This window comes from Perca fluviatilis, chromosome 19 (assembly GCF_010015445.1).
Source record: "Perca fluviatilis chromosome 19, GENO_Pfluv_1.0, whole genome shotgun sequence".
In the NCBI taxonomy this organism is placed as follows: Eukaryota; Metazoa; Chordata; class Actinopteri; order Perciformes; family Percidae; genus Perca; species Perca fluviatilis.
In genome coordinates, this window is record NC_053130.1 from 11,573,984 (window position 1) to 11,593,442 (window position 19,459).

General features: G+C 40.4%; 2 protein-coding genes across 4 annotated transcripts in view; one reads left to right on the forward strand and one right to left on the reverse strand.

The window, feature by feature from the left end:
* Positions 1–414: 414 nt before the first annotated feature.
* rtkn2a (rhotekin 2a) lies at positions 415–10,189 on the forward strand. The gene is made up of 12 exons (XM_039784192.1): positions 415–676; positions 1,821–2,020; positions 2,500–2,546; positions 2,752–2,805; positions 2,899–3,016; positions 3,327–3,527; positions 4,670–4,764; positions 5,294–5,400; positions 5,503–5,634; positions 6,181–6,349; positions 6,465–6,572; positions 6,965–10,189. Exons 1-12 carry the CDS (start codon positions 542–544, stop codon positions 7,687–7,689), a joined length of 2,091 nt encoding a protein of 696 aa, XP_039640126.1. The 5' UTR covers positions 415–541; the 3' UTR covers positions 7,690–10,189.
* Positions 10,190–10,587: 398 nt separating this feature from the next.
* arid5b (AT-rich interaction domain 5B) overlaps positions 10,588–19,459 on the reverse strand; it is a 73,533-nt gene continuing 64,661 nt past the window's right edge. For all 3 annotated transcript variants that reach the window (XM_039784189.1, XM_039784188.1, XM_039784190.1), the window contains 2 exons: positions 15,051–15,261; positions 10,588–14,840 (listed from right to left, as the gene is read on the reverse strand). In XM_039784189.1, the coding sequence (XP_039640123.1) occupies positions 12,825–14,840; positions 15,051–15,261 (2,227 nt within the window). In that variant the 3' untranslated portion in view covers positions 10,588–12,824. The remainder of the gene's footprint in view (positions 14,841–15,050; positions 15,262–19,459) is intronic.

Below are 19,459 nucleotides of genomic sequence, written 5' to 3' on the forward strand. Positions count from 1 at the left end.
ACCTATTTAACGTAATATTCAACGTTCAACATACTCGTACCCGTATTTTTTGTTTCCCAAACAATGCACCATTCCCTTGCACCGTCGGTGCTGGAAAACTGTACCGATTTGTTTGATATTTATTCTATATCCGCACCCTGTGAAAATTTCTTTGGTGAAATTAGTTGGCTTTTTCAGCACGGCTGCATTTTATTTGCCTTTACCTGTTTTGTGTCTGTTTTAAGATTGGTTCTTATAATATGTCCTTAATTATCATTTTAGTGTAAACAAAAAAACATTGGTTCGTGTAACGTTAACATGATTTTTCATATGCATTACATTTCACACTTTTCTAGATTTTCCTAAATAGTTTCCTAATCCTAATAGTTTAATAATTTGTATTAAAGATATATGAAGATCTTTTGAACGGGCTTACTTGTGTATATGACCTGACAATATCGTCATTGCGGCAGATGATGTGTCACAAATCGAACCACCCTATCCGTTGGAGGGGCGGTGGCAGTTGGAGTTGTTGCCTGTTGCTAGCGAATGGACAGACAATATGGACGACCCGCGAGGTGTTCAAACTTCCAAGCGAAACGGGAGTTCCAGGTCGTTTTTATCGGCCGGTTCCGCGGTGGCTATGGAGATTAAACGGAAGAAAATACGACAGAGTACATTATTCCTCCAAACTGAGGTATGGACAAAACATACACTGTATAAAATAAGGGCAAAGGGATTGACGTTACAGAGTGGTCTTGTGTGTTTTGCCGTCAACACTGAATCACAATGACATTTCAGTTGACGACTTAGGGGGTCCATAGTGCAATAACCACTGTGGTGCAACTTCTATAACAGCTAGCTAGCTTTTTCGGTAAGGCTGTGCTCAAATAACTTGTATTGTGTAGCATTCAGTTCCCTGGGACAGAGCTAGCTGGATGGGCCAGTTATCCAATAACGTTTCGAGAGTTGCTCCTTTTAACCTCATTCAGTTCCCTGAAACCAGAGCCGTGTTCTCTCTCCATTGTTGAATGTTGCTAAGCATGTGCAGAAACAATGCTCTTCTCTTTGCTCTAACAACGCTCAAACAAATGCAGTTTCAGACCAAAAGCATGAGACGATGTCCAAGTCTTCTGACATATCAACCTGGTGTAAATACAACCGATTTCTAAGAAGCTACAGGTGCATAACGTTATATTAGTTTGTAATATGGAGAATGGTGATGTTTGTATCCCTAAGAAAACTGAATGTGACGTTACCTCTGAACTTCACTTGACTATTAATATAACCCTCCAAGACCAAATATCCATAACAAATTGAAAAGATGGTATTTTGAATTTACTGTAAGATGTTTTCAGACCAGATTTTAATCAGACAAAATCATATTTCATTTAGGGCACAACTATGTTAGCTAGAACTAACCGGATACATTTTTCCTGCCACTGTTCACTTGTTCTTTGCAGCATGCCATCCATATATTTCCATACTGAGTCGTCGCCATCCATAATGAATATAATCTACATTAAGCCATGCACTCACTGTCATTGTCCTACCATCTAGTTTATACGGTATGTTGGTTATCATGAAACCAACTGATTAGTGCTATTCATAACCACTCCTCTCCCCCTCGGTACGCATCATTCACCTCACACTCTGCCACAAAAAGTTGCTCTTGAATGATGAAAAGAGTCATTGTATCATTGTCAAGTTAATTGTAGTGTGGCTTGATCGACAATGTACTAACACAATTCAAAACAAAATTTCTAGCTGCTGGTCTGTGTTTTGAAATGGATCTATTTGGTCATTTTGAACGTTCTCCTTTCTATGTTCTGGCCGAGAAGAACACTAACCTGCAAGAAAAGCTTGACTTTGAGATGAGAATGCGGGAGGGTGCCTACAAGCTGCTGCTCGCCTGCAGTAAGAGAGAACAGGTTCTTAACGCCTCCAAGAACCTGCTGACCTGTAACGCCAGGATCAAGGCTTATCTCACACAGCTGCAGAAGAAGAAAGAGGAGCAGGACATGATTGGAAATGTAATGAGGTAAGGAATTGAGTGCTTACTGTGTTCTCAGGTGTGGAAAGTGTCTTGTAAAAGTTTTTAAGTTGGGGTGCCCGTATAGCACAGTTGGTAGAGTGGGCGCCCATATATAGAGGTTTACTCCTCAATGCAGCGGACCCGGGTTCGACTCCAACCTGCGGCCCTTTGCTGCATGTCATTCCCCCCTCTCTCTCCCCTTTCACGTCTTCGGCTGTCCTGTCAAATAAAGGCCTTAAAATGGCTAAATAATAATAAAAAAAAAAGGTTTTAAGTTGCACAGTTGCAATCACTGACGTGCAATTTCAGCACACATCAAAAGATGTAGTTGTAGATCAGCTGGCAAAATGAAGCAATGACTTAACACAGGCCTAAGTGGGGTTTGAAAAGAGGGTTTTAAATTGGAAGTGCTGGTTTGTTGCTGTGAATTTAATGTACTGATTATTGTGATCAATTGTAATGCTAAATTCAAAATTTGATTTCAGATTTTCAGATGACCGTGTGCCCTGTAATGGAACAATTGCAATGTCTGGTAATATTGCTCCCCTTTGTCCAGAATAATTCAGCACTGAGTGTCAGTGTAGAATGACATCCACTCTTAAAACATTATATTGTGCACAAAATTAAGTAAACTTTTAATAGTTGTTAAGGTAACTTATTTTTTACAAAATGAATACAGAGCATTTTACAAATTGAAAAGTGTTTCTTTGTTAGTTAACTTTTCTCTGCTGATTTAGGGCTGCGCATTCCTTTGATGTGGAGGGATTCAGCCTACTTTAACAACAGAGGGAGTAAGTTTGTCCTTGTTTTTCTAACATTCATGCCTTCTGTTTAGCTTTGCCTTAGCCGTAAAAACCCATACTGTGATCCCTTGTGTTTATTAGGCTCCCGTCGAGTGGCCTTGTTCTGTCTGATGCAGATTGGCTCAGAGGTGTTTGACACAGAGATGGTGGTGGTGGACAGATCAGTCACTGATATCTGCTTTGAGACAGTCACTGTCTTGTAAGTATTTATTGTATGTTCAATATGCAATTTTAGTGTTGCTCTACAGTGGTGGAAAGAAATCTGTATTGTGGCGTTATATTAAGAATATGTTGCTGGAAATGTGTTCTTTATTTAGTATTATGAATAGCAGAATATGCATTGACATATATATATTTTTTAGGATGTTACTGGTCACAATTGCTGTACAAATGTATTATTTATGAAACTTTAGTCTTGGGTTCTAAGTTGTTTGTTTAATCTTGATCTAACATGGTTTATATACATTTAATGTTTATGCTCTAACTAAAGTGTCTCTGTCCTCTCATAGTAAAGAAGCAGTTCCTCAATTTGAGCTGAAGGTGGAGTTGTGGAGCTGTGCCCTGGAGGAAGAGCTCACGATGGTAAATACGCCAAAGAAACTGGCCAAGAAGCTCCGCAACTCCTTTGGAAAGACCGCTGGGAAGAAGCTATGCCCTCTGCTGGACAGTCCAGACCCTGACACCTTCCTGCAGTACAACCCTATACCCTTGTATGTATTGTGCTATCCCATAAAACCCTTTACAGACTCTTGGCTCACCAGGGCTCCAGACTAACTTTTTGCCTTGGTTGCACTGGTGCGCCTAACTTTTTTAATTTAGGTGCACCAGCACAAAATTTAGGTGCACCCAAATTTTTCCTCGCATCGCCGTTAATGCTGAATGGCGATACACGATATATAGCTCTGTATTTTTTTACAAAGTGGGCTAAATGTTCAGTTTTAAGTCAAAGCCACTTTTCACAAGCTCTTTTATTAAAACAGATTGTGATTATAATAATAAATAAAATACTAAAGACAGGGTTTCCTTTACCAGTTTAAAAATATACAGCTGCAACACATGTAAATGAAAGTTATTTAAAATAAATAGCCTAGAAAATATATATATATATATACATACATACATACATACATACATACATACATACATACATACATACATGTCGGCCGAAATCTAATAAATCGAAATAAACGACGTCGCTTCGTTCGTGGAGAGGCAGCGGATGCGAGGACGTTAGGTGCACCGGTGGAACCTAGGAAAAATCTTAGTCGCACCCTTACAAATGCTCACGATTTAAGATTTATGCAGTTGGGAACACAGCCGATTGTGGCTTGTAACTGGAACAGAAGGTGTAGCTGCAGGCTCACGCATCCGGTTTGTAAACAAATCACACCGACTTAAACCAATATTTGGGGTTATGAATACTTTTTTTTGTGCAAATAAATGTAACTATTTTATTGAAATAAAAAAGTGCACGCTTTTAATGTTCCCACCTGTATTTTATTTCTGTTTGAGAGGGAACGCATGCTTAACAGCATTTAGAGCATCAAGTGAATCTCTAAACTGAACATCTGTAAGTGATACATACCACCTGTTCAGTAGGAGAAGAAACATTGGGATCATTAGGCCTGTAAACGAGATAATTTACACAAAGCAAAATATGTGCACATGTTGGGGTTAAGGGTTAGAGTCGTTCTATTGATGTACATTTATTATTATTTATGGTTCAGTTAATCACAAATCTTTTATAGTTAAACCTGGGAAGCCAAGGAATCAAATAAATAAGTCAATGCAGTAAACATGAAAGTATGCTAAACTCTGTGGATGTGTTTGTGTGTGCTTCTACCTGTAACAGTGGAGCCAAGTACAGCCTGCTGGCCTACACTACACTGTGTCTGCCTGAGGCTGAAGGCAGCTTTCAGTCTCACTCCCTCATTGTCCTCCAAGACGGTAAGAAATTTAATATCTGGGGATATAAAGGGATTATGCTTTTTAGTCTCTGATTTGAATCCGTAGCGTGGCAATAATACATTATATTTACACCATTACAATTTTAATCAAAAATTAAAAAAAAAAAAAAACATGTTTGAAGTTCACCTTGGATTGCTTTTCCTTCCTTTGTGTGAGTAATTACATGGATAAGAAAGTGGGTGCTCAGGCAGGTTTTTGATATCTAGCTCTAATTTCAGGAGTAAACTTTTGGGATAAGTTTGCAACATGCTACATTAGCGTTCAGATCCACAGTGCATATTATGAGTTATTGTTAAATGCTCATATGACAAGAAGCTATGTGACAGGAACATACATCAGCTGTGTTTGATGTGTAACAACAACAAAAGAAAAAAAGTGATTTGTGATTTTACCTTTTCACTCAAGATTGAAATGATTAATACCTTTATCTTTACATAAAGCATCCAGTACTTTTACAAAGATTAACATATGTAGATTTTATTGCCTCTGCTGCTCTTTATCCCCACAGCTGAGTGGTCATCCTGGCTTCCCCTTTATGGCAACCTCTGCTGCCGGTTGGTGGCCCAGCCTGCCTGCATGACACAGAGCATGATGACTGGCTACCTGAGCCAGAAGGTGCGTCGACTGATGTTATCATTAGCATTAGCTCGATAGCTGGTTCCTGAGTAAAAAACTTCAGTTCCTTTTTAATATTCTGTTTTTTCTGGTGAATTTTAGCAAAGTGTGGAGGGGATGTACCGCTGCTGCAGTCTTTACTGTGTGCTGAGTTCTGGCTTATTGTCCTGTTACTTCACCCCGGAAGAAATTGATGCTAAAGTGCAGCCCGCTCTCAACGTACCCATCAACAAGGTAAGACAGAATCCCAACCTTTACATTCCACACTCTCATCTGTATTTCATGCTCAGTTCTCTTGTTGCTTATTTATACAAAAGTATTGGCATTTTACTGCAGGGCAACATAATAAAACACGCAGTACTGGAAGATGTTACACTGATGTTTCTGTGTAAATAATGTATTTATTAGATAAATAAATGTAAAGGCAGAAAAGTGAAAATGTTAATAACACCAGGAATAGCTATTGTTGTTACCCTTGTCTCTGTTTTAATTGCGCTGTCTGGTTAGTGGCATTGTGAATTAAATATGAACATCACATTCATTATAATTGATTTAAATATCACTTTAGAGTCTTCCCTAACATTTCAAGAATAACCAAAATACAAAATGCTGCATTACTCACTGAGATCCTGCTTGCATCTTTGGCATTTTGCTGCTGAATTAGTTTTTTTCTGTAATATCAGCGATGCACTTTTTAGTTCAATATCTCAAATAGCACTCTCTCATTCGTAGGCCATGGAGCTCATTTTCAGCTAAGGATCATCTGTGTTGTTTCTGCAGGACACCCGGATCCGTGTGATGGAGAAGGAGTCAGCAGGCCAGAAATCCAGAAGTCTGTCCATCATCAACCCTTCACCGGAGGGGTCTGAGACCATCGTCTTCACCACAGAAACCAGCGAGGAGCTGGAGGACTGGCTGGATGCCCTCCACCAGCACCTCTATGATCAGAGTGAGTTTGTTTCTGTGTAAACAAACTAGGGGTGGGGGGAAAAAAAGAAGAGACAAGAAAAGACAGTATAACCTTTTTATCTGTGTCTCTCATGCCTCTCCTTGTTTACAACCAGGTCAGTGGCTGCACTGCTGCAACCAGCTAATGAAGATCGAGGTCGCGTCACCACGGAAACCTTCACTCTTCCTCACCAAGCAGCCTGACTCTGTATACAATGACCTCAGTGAGTAGAGTAATTGGAGCGAGTGGGTGAAGTGAGACGGAGCTTGGTAATTGGCTGACTGTTTAACAAGATTTGTATTTGTATATTATATCTATTTATAAGAAGATAGTGCTCAAAACAAATGGGACACTTTACATTTTTTTATAAATAAATAAATATATTTATCAGCCACGCATAATAGTTTTAATTTCAGTGGTGACGCATGTAAATAAAATCCTTTTACATGGAAATTAGAATATTGTAATGTGTGCTTATGTGTTCTTTGTGAAATGTTACTATATTTTCTCCATTTTAGCAATACCATTTTAATCAAATATCTGAAAAAATACAAATTTAACATTTGCCACATTGCTATTTGACTTTAATGCTTGCTCATTTTGTTTGACATGCAGGCATAAATTCACCTGGCAAGTTTGAAAGCATCACAGACATGATCCACAACAAGATAGAGGAGACAGATGGCCACTTTCTTATTGGTCGTGAAGAGGAGAAGGAAGCGCCGAATTGGTCCACCCTGTTTGACGGGTCCCATTCAATGGTAGTGCAGAAGGGTATTCTGTCCCAGAGCAAAACCTCCACCCCTTGTTCAAGCCCCAATCCCAACACCAGCTCTACATCCATTGGCAACAAGAAGCGCCGTGCCCCACCCCCTCCCTCTGACCGAGAGCCTTATGCTCCTCCCAGCCGCCCTGCCAGACCTCCCCTTCCTGCTTCTCTTCATCATCATCCTCCTACTCCTCCTCCCTCACACCAGGAGAAGGAGAACTCCGGCACTTGCACTTCCCGCCCGGCCACAAGATCCAAAACTGGCAGACCATCTCTGGATGCCAAATTCTCTGCCATCATTCAGCAGCTCCAGCGGAGCAACGCTGGGGGAGCTGGAGCCCTCAGCCGGAAAAACGCTCCACTGGGCGTCCTCGATGTGCAACCACAAAGTCAGCCTCAGCCTCCTCTCCAGCAGCTGGAGTACCAGACACACCCCACCCAGCACCCTGAAGCCACAGGTGAACATGGCTTCGTCAGACCAAGTCACGGTCCTGGTCCTGGTCCTGTTCCTACACCAAGGAGCAAACTGAGGAAGTCTTTCAGAGAGAGGATGAACCTCAAAGCCCTGTGACCTGGACCTTCGACAACAACTGGATTCAACTAATTAATCCTACCTAGTTACCACTAATACCCCTAACTACAACATTAGTAAGAGCCTTTCAACTGAGCCCTTTAACGTTTATAAAATCAGATATCACATATATATTTGACTGCACCTCAATAGCAATAATGTGATATTTTGGGCATGACTGTTGGTGTGATCCAACATTTAGAGGAATAGTTCAAACTTTTGGGATATATATATATATATATATATATATAATATATATATATATATGCGCATGCTTATACAGTATGCTTTCTTGCCTTACATGAAAAGATCAATACCACTCTCATATCTGTACACTAAATATGAAGCTGGAGCCAGAAGACGGTTATCTTAGATTGCCATAAAGACTGGAAACCGGGTAAATTGGCTTTTCCCAAAGGTAACAGAATCTGCCTGCCAGCACCGCTAAAGCTCACTTATTAACACGTATCTAATTTTTGACAATGTGTTTTTTTTTTTTTTTTTTTTTTTTTATGCTTTGTTTTTTGTATGGAATAAATAAACAAACAAGATAACATATTAATTGGTGACCTTTTTAAAGGTCCTGGTTGGAATACTTTGTTTTCTCGTTTGGACAGAGCCAGGCTAGCGTTTTCCCCCTGCTTTCAGTCTTTATGCTGAGCTAAGCTAACCGGCTGTCTTCTTATTGAGCTGATAAATAAGAGAGTGGTATCGATCTTCTCATATTTTTTTCCAAAATGTTGACCTGTTTCTTCAACCTAAAGGATGTGTGTGTGACCTGGTCTCTTAAAAAAACCGAACTTCACAATGTCCATCATGACGACCCAAATCCCAGTTGACAGCTCATATCACAATACCAATATTGTATTGATACATTTCCTGCTCCACTCTCCATTTATAAATTCTTTCATGTGCAGCTAGCCCATGGATGAAATTGAAAGCTGTATGTTGGCTTGAACACTGCCATCATCTATTCCACTAAAATGAAAAGGCTTATTTCTCAACTCTGCCACTGGCACATGGAACGAAGAAAGAGCCTTTGCAAAAGCACTTAAATTGGAATTGATCCATTGGCCGACTGTGAACGAGTCATTCCTTTTGGAACTATTGACTTATTCCACTTACTGTGACAACTTTATGACCACTATAGCTGATTTTAAGGGAACAGGATTTTAGGAGCAATTGCAAGCACTAATGTGACTTCTCCATTTCCCAGAGGTCTTAATAATGGAGTGACCTTGGTTTTCAGTGGCTACACAGTACTGTATGTCCAACATTAATTTAACACTGCAGCCTATAAATGCTATGAACATAATCGAATGAATGAGTCTTTTGAGTGGCTCAAATAATGAATGCTCTTGTGTTAGGGTTTTGACCATATCCAATACTGCCAGCCCCTAAATATTTCAACCACTTAACAGTCACGTGTTGAAGACTGGTCTTCATACTGTAATTACACAGAGTGTACAAAACATTAGGTTTACCTACTTTTTCTGAAATTGCCTGGCCAGAGAAAGCAGTATGGTTAAAGCTACAATCCCATTGTTTTTCCCTCACCCTCTGTAATTCTGTTTAATCAAGAGGGGAAGATGGAGATTTGGGGTGAGGCAGATTACAGGAGGATTTAGTTTAAAACCTTGAGAGAAGCGAGAATGGATTGTACAAAAGAGGATGCTGCTCAATATAAGCAGTGTGCTCAGAATGCCAGTGTGTATTGCAAATATTGAGTCATATTGATGTACTGAATATATCTGGAAGTTTCAAGGGTCAAACCTTATTCATTTTTGTGGTTACACCTTGGACTTCATGATAATGGCTAAAATCATCAGAATAATTATATTGCACTTTCTGCATCATCCATCAACCTCTTGGCCATTTTCAGTTAGACTCAGCATTCTAGAGACTAAAGAACATTAAATTACATGCCAATGTTAACTGACAGTTATGGTAAAAGGTAACATTTCTGTAAAGTATTTCGGATTAACTGTGCAGCCCTGGTAAAAGCAGGAAATGTTGCCTCTTTCAATATTAAGCCTGAGGGAGAAATGTACAACTGCTATACTATATGACTAAACAAGGACTGAACATTTTTTATCAGAGCCAAACTAATGAGCCAAATTCATATTAATTTACAATGTTTATAAAATATGTCTCATATCTTTTCTGTTATTAATTATATATGACAGTAATAATTTGTAGTTTTTTTGAATTGTCTTTGATTAAAATGTTCTGTAAATCTTTTTTATAGTATAATACTGCCATGTTATCTCAATATAACTTTCAGCATATATTTAGACTTTAAGTGGCACTGTGTTTATGTATGTGTAAGTAGGGATACATTAATCTTGTCCTAGTGCAAAATAATTTGTGTATAGTGCAATCTAAAAATTATTGTATTTTTTTTGTTTCTCAAAGTGTAATTTTCTACTCACTCTGTTTTCTTGGAAGCTAACTGTAGTTTTTATTATTGCTGATCTGCAATAAAACGGCCTACATTCTACCCTGGTGAGGCTGCTTTATTTTTGCTGAGCTTGGAAGTATTACTGAATATTTTTCATGGTAAAGGTTTACCAGGGGGTGGCAATAAAAGTCAAAGCATAGCTTTTATTGCTGCCCAACACATCCCATAGAGATGCATGCACTGGCACATTTCTACTGCAGCAAATACTGGAGAGGCTTCTCTGGCTGTGAGCCCAGAGGAAGCCTGTTGTGAAGATTAAAGCAGATGGAATCTCATAGCCAGATAATGGTATTACAATAATAAACCCCCATTCACACTGCATTTACTCAGGAAAAAAAAGAACATTACATTGACATAAGTACACTGCATTTATTATCAGTTTATTTAGCCCTTGCTATTTATCTGCAGTCCAGTTAAAGAACACAACTGAGGAAATGTATAGATAAAATATTTTAATTAAATATACAGAAGGTCATATACAAAATGTCTTTATTTTTTTTCTTGCTCGCCAGCTGGGTGATTGGTAAACAGATGGCTACTGTATCAAAAACACTTTCAGGATGCACATGGAAACAACATGAAAAAAGTGAAACGGCAACAAATAAAAACTATCCTAATTCTTAAACTGTAGTGTTTGTTGTAATCTAACATGATCATGGGGACCTTGAAACCGAGCAAACAAGGACACAGCTAGATTGTGTAACCGACCTTTATACTGTTTTTATACTATTTACAGATTATAACAGTTTATATGATAACAACCACGCGGTACTATCTACAGTGCTATTTACACAGAAAATAAGACAACAGAGAGGGGTTGTCATGAATTGATCCCGTATGAATGTTCTGTACAGGAGCCAGCACTAATGCCAGTTTTACCTACACATAGCAATGTACAGTACTTAATCAGAAATGAATGTCTTTATCTAAGTATTCAGTAAAACCTTACATATAAACGTTTACAGCTTTTTTTCTTCTTCTTTTGAAACACCAGACATGTTTGACTGTGAATTTCAACTATCCTGGATTGTAATTATAGTGGTTGTAAAAGCCAGAGCAGGTGTTGGTCTTTCCACCTCAAGCTATGGAGCATGGTTGGCATACTTTATGGAGTCTGGTACCTTTTCATCACTGCTAGAAAACGCATAGAGCACACATGCCCTGCGGATGACAGACACCAGACCTGTGTCAATATCAACTATCAGTAAATCTTTTCAGGTTCTTCTATAATTGACTGCCTGACACGGTTAAGCTAAGTAAATAGTCATTTAAGTACAACTACTAACCATCAGGTTAAAGCATAACTGTTTAAATTATTTTAAAAAAAACTTTATATTTTGTGCCTTACCTATCAAGTCTGGTGTCTGAAAGCCAGGTGTGCCATATAGTTTTTTGTATGAGTGTCTGTGTGCTGCATTTCAGACAAGAGTGACAGTAATATTGATATTTCTACCCTGCTACAGAAGATAGACCTTAACAACTGTAGTGCTAACTCTAATCCAAGACTGCGAAAGGCACAGATATTTGCAAAGCAATAATATCTTAAGTGACAACATTCCTATCAAATCATACAGTGAGTCTTTTCAGCATGTTGAATAAAAAGAGTCTGTTCACCAAAAAAAAAAAAAAAAATGCTTTTCAAGTCAAGAACAAAAAGATGAAATGCTGAGTTCTTGTGGTGAGCATTCCACAGCAGACGGCTGCTTCATTATGCTCGTCCTACAGAAAAAAAAAAACAAGATGCTACAGTCTACTCATCACAAGGGGTTTTGGGATCAAATTACTTTCAATTTAGAAAGTAAAAATTAAAACGGCTTTTCATTAACTAACTAAAAAACATTTGTGATTCGTCAACAGATTGAACATAACAACTGCTTATGTTGCTTATGATCTGGACTGAAATATTTAACAAATCAAAACCTGAACTGAGTAAAATGTGAGTCAACAGTACATGTTATACACAGCACCTCTGTATGTTATGATAAAACGCTTTCATGTTATTCAGCACCGCAGTGAGTGTTAATGTCCATGCCAAGGAGTCCAGGTGAATTTACTGTGGCACAAACTGGCAACAGCTTTCAGCGTGGAGACATGTAAACAGATCCAACACCACTGGCTGCCTAAAGTGTAATAATGCACTAAACAGCTGTGGAACATTGTTTGCGATGGTGAACGCACCTCTAGTTAAACAAAGAATTTCATAAACATTGTCATGTTACTTGTAGTGTTTTTAAGCAAAAAAGTTTAGCCCTCAGACGCAGTAAACAAATGGCTTTTCCCTGTTGCCCTCCACTTTTCACACATTCAGAGCAACAACCTGACTCATGGTGACTGAGAGCGGCAAACTTATTTGTGAGCACATACACAGGAGCATTGTGCAAATAAGGATATAACAACAACAACAACAACAACAACAAAAAACGATACAGTAAGTGGTGGTAAAAATAAAGAACAGTGCAAAGTATATAAACAAATGCATACACAAATAAAAAAGAAAATGGAATTTTCAGTCTGCCTAAATGATGAGTTTATCAGTCAAAGCCAAAGTTTTTTTCAGTGTTTATTTTCGACTGAGCCACAATCCCCGAGCAAGAGAGACCGAAAGACAAAGAGAAGCTGAAAAGGTTTCTAAGGATAAAGAAGGAGAGGGAGAAATATAATCCTCCTCTCTCCCTCACAGTCTGGTGCTGGGGTGTACCGAGGACAGCTGAGGTGGTGGGAGGGTGGAGAGAGGGTACAGGTGGTGCAGCAGGTCCCCGTACAGTGCTGCCCCGCCCGGGTGCCTGTAGAAGGGGTGTGGGCTGGGGCTGGCCAGCAGCTGCCTGTGGAACATCATGGAGTGAAAGGCTAACGGGGGCATGAGGGGAGACACTGCTGACTGGCTCTTCAGGTACTGCAGACCCGGGTGCTGCTGGAGCCCGTCTCCTGGGGAGACCAGGCTGCCGGGTGGGTACATGGCAGTGTAGAGGGGTGAGGCGTGGTGTGGGGGGTAGGTAGTTGTTGGGTGGCCCTCAGGAAGATGGTTGTTGAGGTGAACGCCGTGGGCCGGCTCAGCTGGTTTTAGCTCTTCTGGGTCGCTGCGTCGAATTGCGCCAGCAGGGTGGATTGGTGTCACCACACGGACTTTCCTTTCTGGGACTTCCTCGCTATCGGGTTCCACGAGGCTTCGCTTACTGGGTCGAATTGGGCTGGTGAGGGACAAATCTTTTGAAGCTTTTGGGCTGGGAAATGGCTGGGATAACTCTGCAGGGCTCTGTTTGGGGGGAGAGATGGTCATAGGAGGAACTCTGCATGCCTTAGGGTGGGAATCCAAACCCTGGTGCATGATGGGATATGGGAGACTGCAGAAAGAGGGCTTGGAGAAGGAGGAGACCCTCTGAGAGAGAGGTTTAGAGATTGTAAAGTCCCTGGGCTCATCGTCTGCCTCTGTCCTCTCTCGGTGTATTTGAGTCCTGTCACTGTAGTGAGATCTGTAGGCCAAGCCCTCTTGCTCCAGGCTGCTACAGACAAAGCCCTGGCTGCCTTCATGGTCCCTTGTGTAGCGCTCTCTTTGATCTCCGTTAGGGAAGCCGACCATCCTCTCCTGGCTCAGGCAGTTCTCAGTTTGCCTGTACAGACTGTGGAGGTGAGGGGAGGAGTAGCAGTCACCTGTGTAGCTCCGGGTCTGAGCAGCTGGGCCCTGGAGTAGCGTCTCCCCGCCTTTTTCCGCACCATCCTGGGCAAGGGTTCGGGGGAGATAGGGCTGCCACGGTGGATTGACTTGAGGCTGGAGGTGATGGCTCGTCCGGCAGCGGTAAGTCTCTGAGAGCTCCCCAGCAGCGCTCCTCTCTGATGGGCCACTGGCGGTTTGTTGGTGAGGCTTGCTGCTCTGGGCATGCTGGATGACTGATGGCCTGAATATGGGCGCTACCTCTGGGATGTTGTCTGACACACACTCGTGCCCCTGTCCTACCACCTCCTCCTCACCCTTTCTCTTCTCCTTCTCCCTGTCAGCCACTGCTATGACAGGGAGAGAGGAAGTCGCTGTGGGAGGTGGAGGCTGAAGAGAAGGAGAAGTAAAGGAGAAAGGGTTGGATTCACACACTTGAGAGAGGAGCTTCTTTTTGGCTAAAGGAGACATGACCCCCTGGCTGGCTTTGCAGTAGGCAGCCGTCTGTGTGGGGCCCTGAATGGACTCCTTCTTAATGATCCCATAGTCTTCTTTCTCTGTGAAGGATTCTGTGCTCAAGTCTATACACTGCATGTCTGCCTGCTTACACATTGGTAAGACTTTCCCCACTCTCCCACCATGACCTTCTATGGAGTCTTTGACCCTGGAGGAGGGCTCGGGCAGAGCAACATGTCCAGCAGATTTGTTCTGATCCCAACGGTAAGGCAGGTAGGGGTTTTTAGGAATGAAATGCCCTTCAGTTTGCTGTTCAGAGGAGAGTTTTGCTTGGAGGGCCTCGCTGATTTGCCTCCATTCAGGCTGGGGACTGGGCCCTGTGTAGAGGGGTAGACCAGCATGTGGGGCTCTGCAGTCTGGCTCTTTGGGGCAGAGCAAAGATGGCTGCTCCACTGCCAAGGACTCCTCTTTCTTTAGGGTAAGATGTAACTCTTCCTCCTCTATTACAATGGGTTCATCTCCCAGAGATACCTCCTGTTTAATGGCTGTGGACAGCTCATGATTCTCCTCTTTCCCATTGGAGTCCTGCATGCAGATAAATGATAGTTGTTAAGAAAAGTAAAAGAAATAAGACACTCCTATATTTTCTTATTATTTGGCAATGTCAAAGACAACATGAATTCAGAGCAGAGGGTGAAGCATTGATGATAAAGCACAGGGAGATTAAAATTAAATTGAATTTTGAGTGAGAAGGAATCCTGGTGCGGCAGCCGTTGGGAGAAGTCTGTGACTGACCTGTGATTGTTCTTGGCCTTTCACCGTCTCCTCTCTGTCCTTTTTACTCCCCAGCTTGGGATTGTTGGGGCCTTTGAATTTCTTGGCCCCGACTCCTTTGGCTTTGGCTCCTGAAGCCTTCTCTTGGCTGCCCTCCTGCTTCTTGGGTTTGGTCAAGGGGAGGGGTTTGTCATGCTCGCCTTTAACGTGCCTCTCATAGGGAAGGAGGAGCCTGAGGAAGAATGCAGGCAAAGAAATGGAGATGAGTTTGTGGTATGATCATGTTATGTCTACTACTATTACTAGTCTATGTTTTGGTTCATCACACAAACAAAAAAATATTTTTAACCAAACAGCAATTAAAAAAAATACACAAAACTATATATTTGCACACCTAACGTAGGGTTGCATATTCTAAGCAAACCACCTTGCTTTTTTTGGTGTCCATACTAAAAAAGTAAAAACTACAACAAACCACATAAGTCTTTGGTTTGGTAATACCAAAAACAGAATGAGCTGCAGCTTTGCCACAGGCATGCAGAGTATCAAATACCTTGCTTTAAAACCGCCTTGTTTTAATATGTGGCAAGCATTAACAATCCTATTGTTATTAATCTAGGTTAGGGGAAATCCAGGTTCAGATGGGTGCTCAGTGTGTGTGTGGGTGTGTGTATGTGTGTGTGTGTGTGAGAGAGAGTAACCAGTCATTTCCTGCTGAGACAGATCACATTTGATATTAGTTAAACCTTGGGAGGAAAGAATAGGTGTGTGTGTGTGTGTGTGTGTGTGTGTGTGTGTGTGTGTGTGTGTGTGTGTGTGTGTGTGTGTGTGTGTGTGTGTGTGTGTGTGTGTGTGTGTGTAAAGCTAATGTGGTTGGGAATGAAAAGGCGAAACATGCCTGGAAGAATTTAAATCAAATGGTTTAAAGGAACCTCATAGCATATAATATCTAATTTAATATACAAATATGATTAATCACAGAAGCCCTTACAGTGGCTACAGTAATAAAATATATCCGCTGGCAACAGTACGCTCTAGTGTTTAACACATTGTCCATTTTACATGATTAAATGCATCATAGCTGCATATGCTCCAACTTAATTAAGTCTATACTAAGTGACAAGGATCATCCTGTAGAAAAAACATGAAACTATTTTTGACTTTTGATATTTCTCTTCTGAATACTTCCCATGTCAATTTTCCATATCTGATGTCATAACTAATGGGAACATTAAGATCTGGATAACATAACAATACCCATGTGTAAAATAATGACATGAAGAAACCAGGGAAACTTTTCTTGACTTTTATTGCTTAGAAAAGAATATGGAAATTGGCACTAGACCAGAAATAAGAAACGTTGTGGAAGAGGAAACCAAGACAACTGTAAAACTACAACACTCCAAACTTCAACAGGCTCCTCTGAAAATCTCTCCAGCTCCTCTGTCAGGTTTTTAACAATAACAATCCATAAAAGCCAGACAGAAACATGACTTTCTCAGTCATGAGAAAAAAATAAGGTCTTCTCGTGTAACGACAAGAGACGGTTGCAGTATTCCTTTTAAGGGACATGGCGGTAAAACAAACAATGAATCAAGAGCTGTTTCGCCTCCTCTTCAAAAGGAAGAAAAAAAGCCTCAGAGAGTTCAAGAGGCTCTGTGGGATTTTTTGTTATTTTTCCTCTGAACAAAAGTGCTGGCAGGGAAAGCAGTGAAACTACATTTCATACAGCTGGTCTGGCACCAGGCCTCAGGCCAAGAAAGGAAATGTACTATTAAATGTGACTTATTGGAAAGACAGAGAGCAAAAGGGTTGTGAAAGAGAAGAAGGGAGGGAAAAAGAGCAAAAGGAAAAAGAAACAGAGGGAGTGAAAGAGGGGATAATGGCATGTTAATGAAGAGCAAAAATTATTCTGAATGAAGGAATGAAGAATCCTCGAAAACGGAGATAAAAACATGTAATCTTTAAAACAGCAGCAGTGGTAATTTATAACAAACAGGGAAGTGGTTCTCAGGCTTTCTATAATTAGGCATTATAGCACAGAAAGGGCAGGTACATTAAATGTTTCACCGTTATAAAACTGTGGATTGGATTTCTTCAGGCTTGTAAATGTGTGTTGATTATGCGCCAATGTGTCTAGCTGTCCTATTAGTGATCAAAGGGCTACAAAAGTGGCATATACAGTTTATATTTATATTATATACAGTATACCAGGGTGCACTGTTGACTATCACAATGATCTGTGGGAAAGACGACGGCTGCCTTGACCTGGGTCAACTTTATGGAATGTCAATATGGGGTGGGGGTTGTGTGTCACAGGCCCGGATAATGTAAGAGCTGAGCCCGGAAAATTACTGGAGCCTTAAATAGTTCCAAATGGAAAGGCTAAGATGCTTTGTTGGTCAAGAAACAAGCTTTGTTACGCTTAATAAATATAAGCTGATTTACCAAAACTGTAGCCCATAAAAACAGTTATTTCTATATGTAGGTCTGTCAATTCCAAAAATGGCGGAATAAGCTAAATAAGCAAATAAGGTTAAAGATTCAGGGCACATCCCCCCATTCTTAACACCATGTTTGAAAAAGTGTAAAATGATAATAGAGCCCTCAGTATGAAAGAGTGGAGTAATTTCAAGAAGTGTATATATAACTTAGTCATGATCATGTAATATAGCACTCATAATACAATAGCACTTATATAAGTAGCAATTTCCTCCAAGGAAGGGTTGAGCTTGGCAGCCACTGCATTAGTTGAAAGAAAGCCAGGTGTAGTTAATATTTAGAACCACTAGGGGGCGTATGCTGCACTGAGAGATTCCAGGAAAGAATTTCATTAAGGCAGGAGAGGCAACATTTTTATGAGGTCAATAAATACTTAACTTCCTCTCATGCCAATTTATCACCCAGCTTTTGTTTAAGCAGCCGTTTTCCATGTTGATAACAAGCAAGTAAAATATGTAGTGAGGAGAATAAACGTTGAATAGGCACAGATAGAAGAAGTAATTAAGTTAAACGATATTGCTTCATACATATTATATACAGCTATATATATATATATATATATATATATATATATATATATTTATATATAATGGATCATATCTGTGTGATCTTTCTGAAGATCAATATCAGTGTAAAAGCACCACATCAAACCACAACTGTCAACTAAGCATGTTTGTGCCTTTGAAATAATGGATTGCACACAAAGCACCTCCCCCCCAAAAACACAACTTGGCAAAAACAAGGTGACTTTACCAGCAATGTGCTGCTCTCATCTGAGTTTTGTGTTACAGGAACCAGCCCTGTGCTAGAAATGCCTAAGTCACCATATAAGTGATAAAAAGCCTGCGGGCTGTTCCATTTCAACAGTTTCCCTCCCATCCGTGCTGAAATTAATTTTAACTGGTGTTGTGTTAAGATCACAAGAAAAAAAAAAGAAAAAAAAAAAGGAAAATAAACTATTCAAAGAGCTGGTGGACAAGCCCTGGAGGCTGTAGAAAGATTTGGAGGAATGAAAATGACTTACTTTTACAAGTCAACAAGGAAAAGAGAATAACATAAAAAAGATAAAATAGAAGCTTTATCGAATCTAAATGCAGTGATTAAGCATCATCACAGCAATGAGAAAAAAACTACTGCTGTGGAGAAAGAGAGAGACAAGATGCCAGCAGAGGGATAAACAGACATTGTAGCTGCTCCCTCTGCTTTGGATTCATGCCTCAAAGCCCCTCTTTTGTCTCGAAGCCAAACCACTTGAGGTGACCCTCATTCATGCAGTTAAAACAGGAGGGCAGCACAGGAATGTATGAAAAACTTAAGTCCTTTGTCAAGTCTGAAAATACCAGATTTAAAATGACCTCTACTGTTCCCCCGGGGTTTGCTCTCATTAGCTGCTGCTGCTGCAGCTTGCAGTAAATGTTCGCCATAGCAGGTGTGTGAGCCAAGAGTGCTAACTGTTTAAAATAAATGTGTGCTATTCTGCATAAAGACACACTCAAGTATTAGTATCCAAAAATATCCAGCATATGTTCCCTCTTGCTGCCCAAAAGTGGACTGAAATCTCGGCAAGAATGTCATTAATTTAATTTGCTACACTGAACTATTAATCTCAGTAGGCTTGAATAGATTCTCGTACAGTCGATTGCCTGTAACACGTCAGTGGCGTAATTTGTGATTTCTCATTGCCACTAGGGAAACCTTGGACCTTTTGATTAAATTCCACGCATAAAGAAATCATCCAATATTTTGATTTGTTAGATGTCTGCAAAAAAATGAGTTTTTATCACTGAATGCTCGATGAAGCATTTTGTCTTCTGGAAACCATCTAGCTCTGAGAGGTTAAAATAGCTGCCTGCTATTTTGGTGTAAAGAACATGCAGCTCTTTGGCTGCATTCCCACTGAATCTGAAGTCCAGATTCAGTAGGAGAGT

Bases quoted from the DNA above. Each gene is read 5' to 3' on its own strand.
- rtkn2a (XM_039784192.1), top strand. From the start codon at position 542: ATGGACGACCCGCGAGGTGTTCAAACTTCCAAGCGAAACGGGAGTTCC. The intron at 3,528-4,669 runs GTATGTATTGTG...TACCTGTAACAG, and splicing joins CAGTACAACCCTATACCCTT to TGGAGCCAAGTACAGCCTGC. The intron at 4,765-5,293 runs GTAAGAAATTTA...TTATCCCCACAG, and splicing joins CCTCATTGTCCTCCAAGACG to CTGAGTGGTCATCCTGGCTT.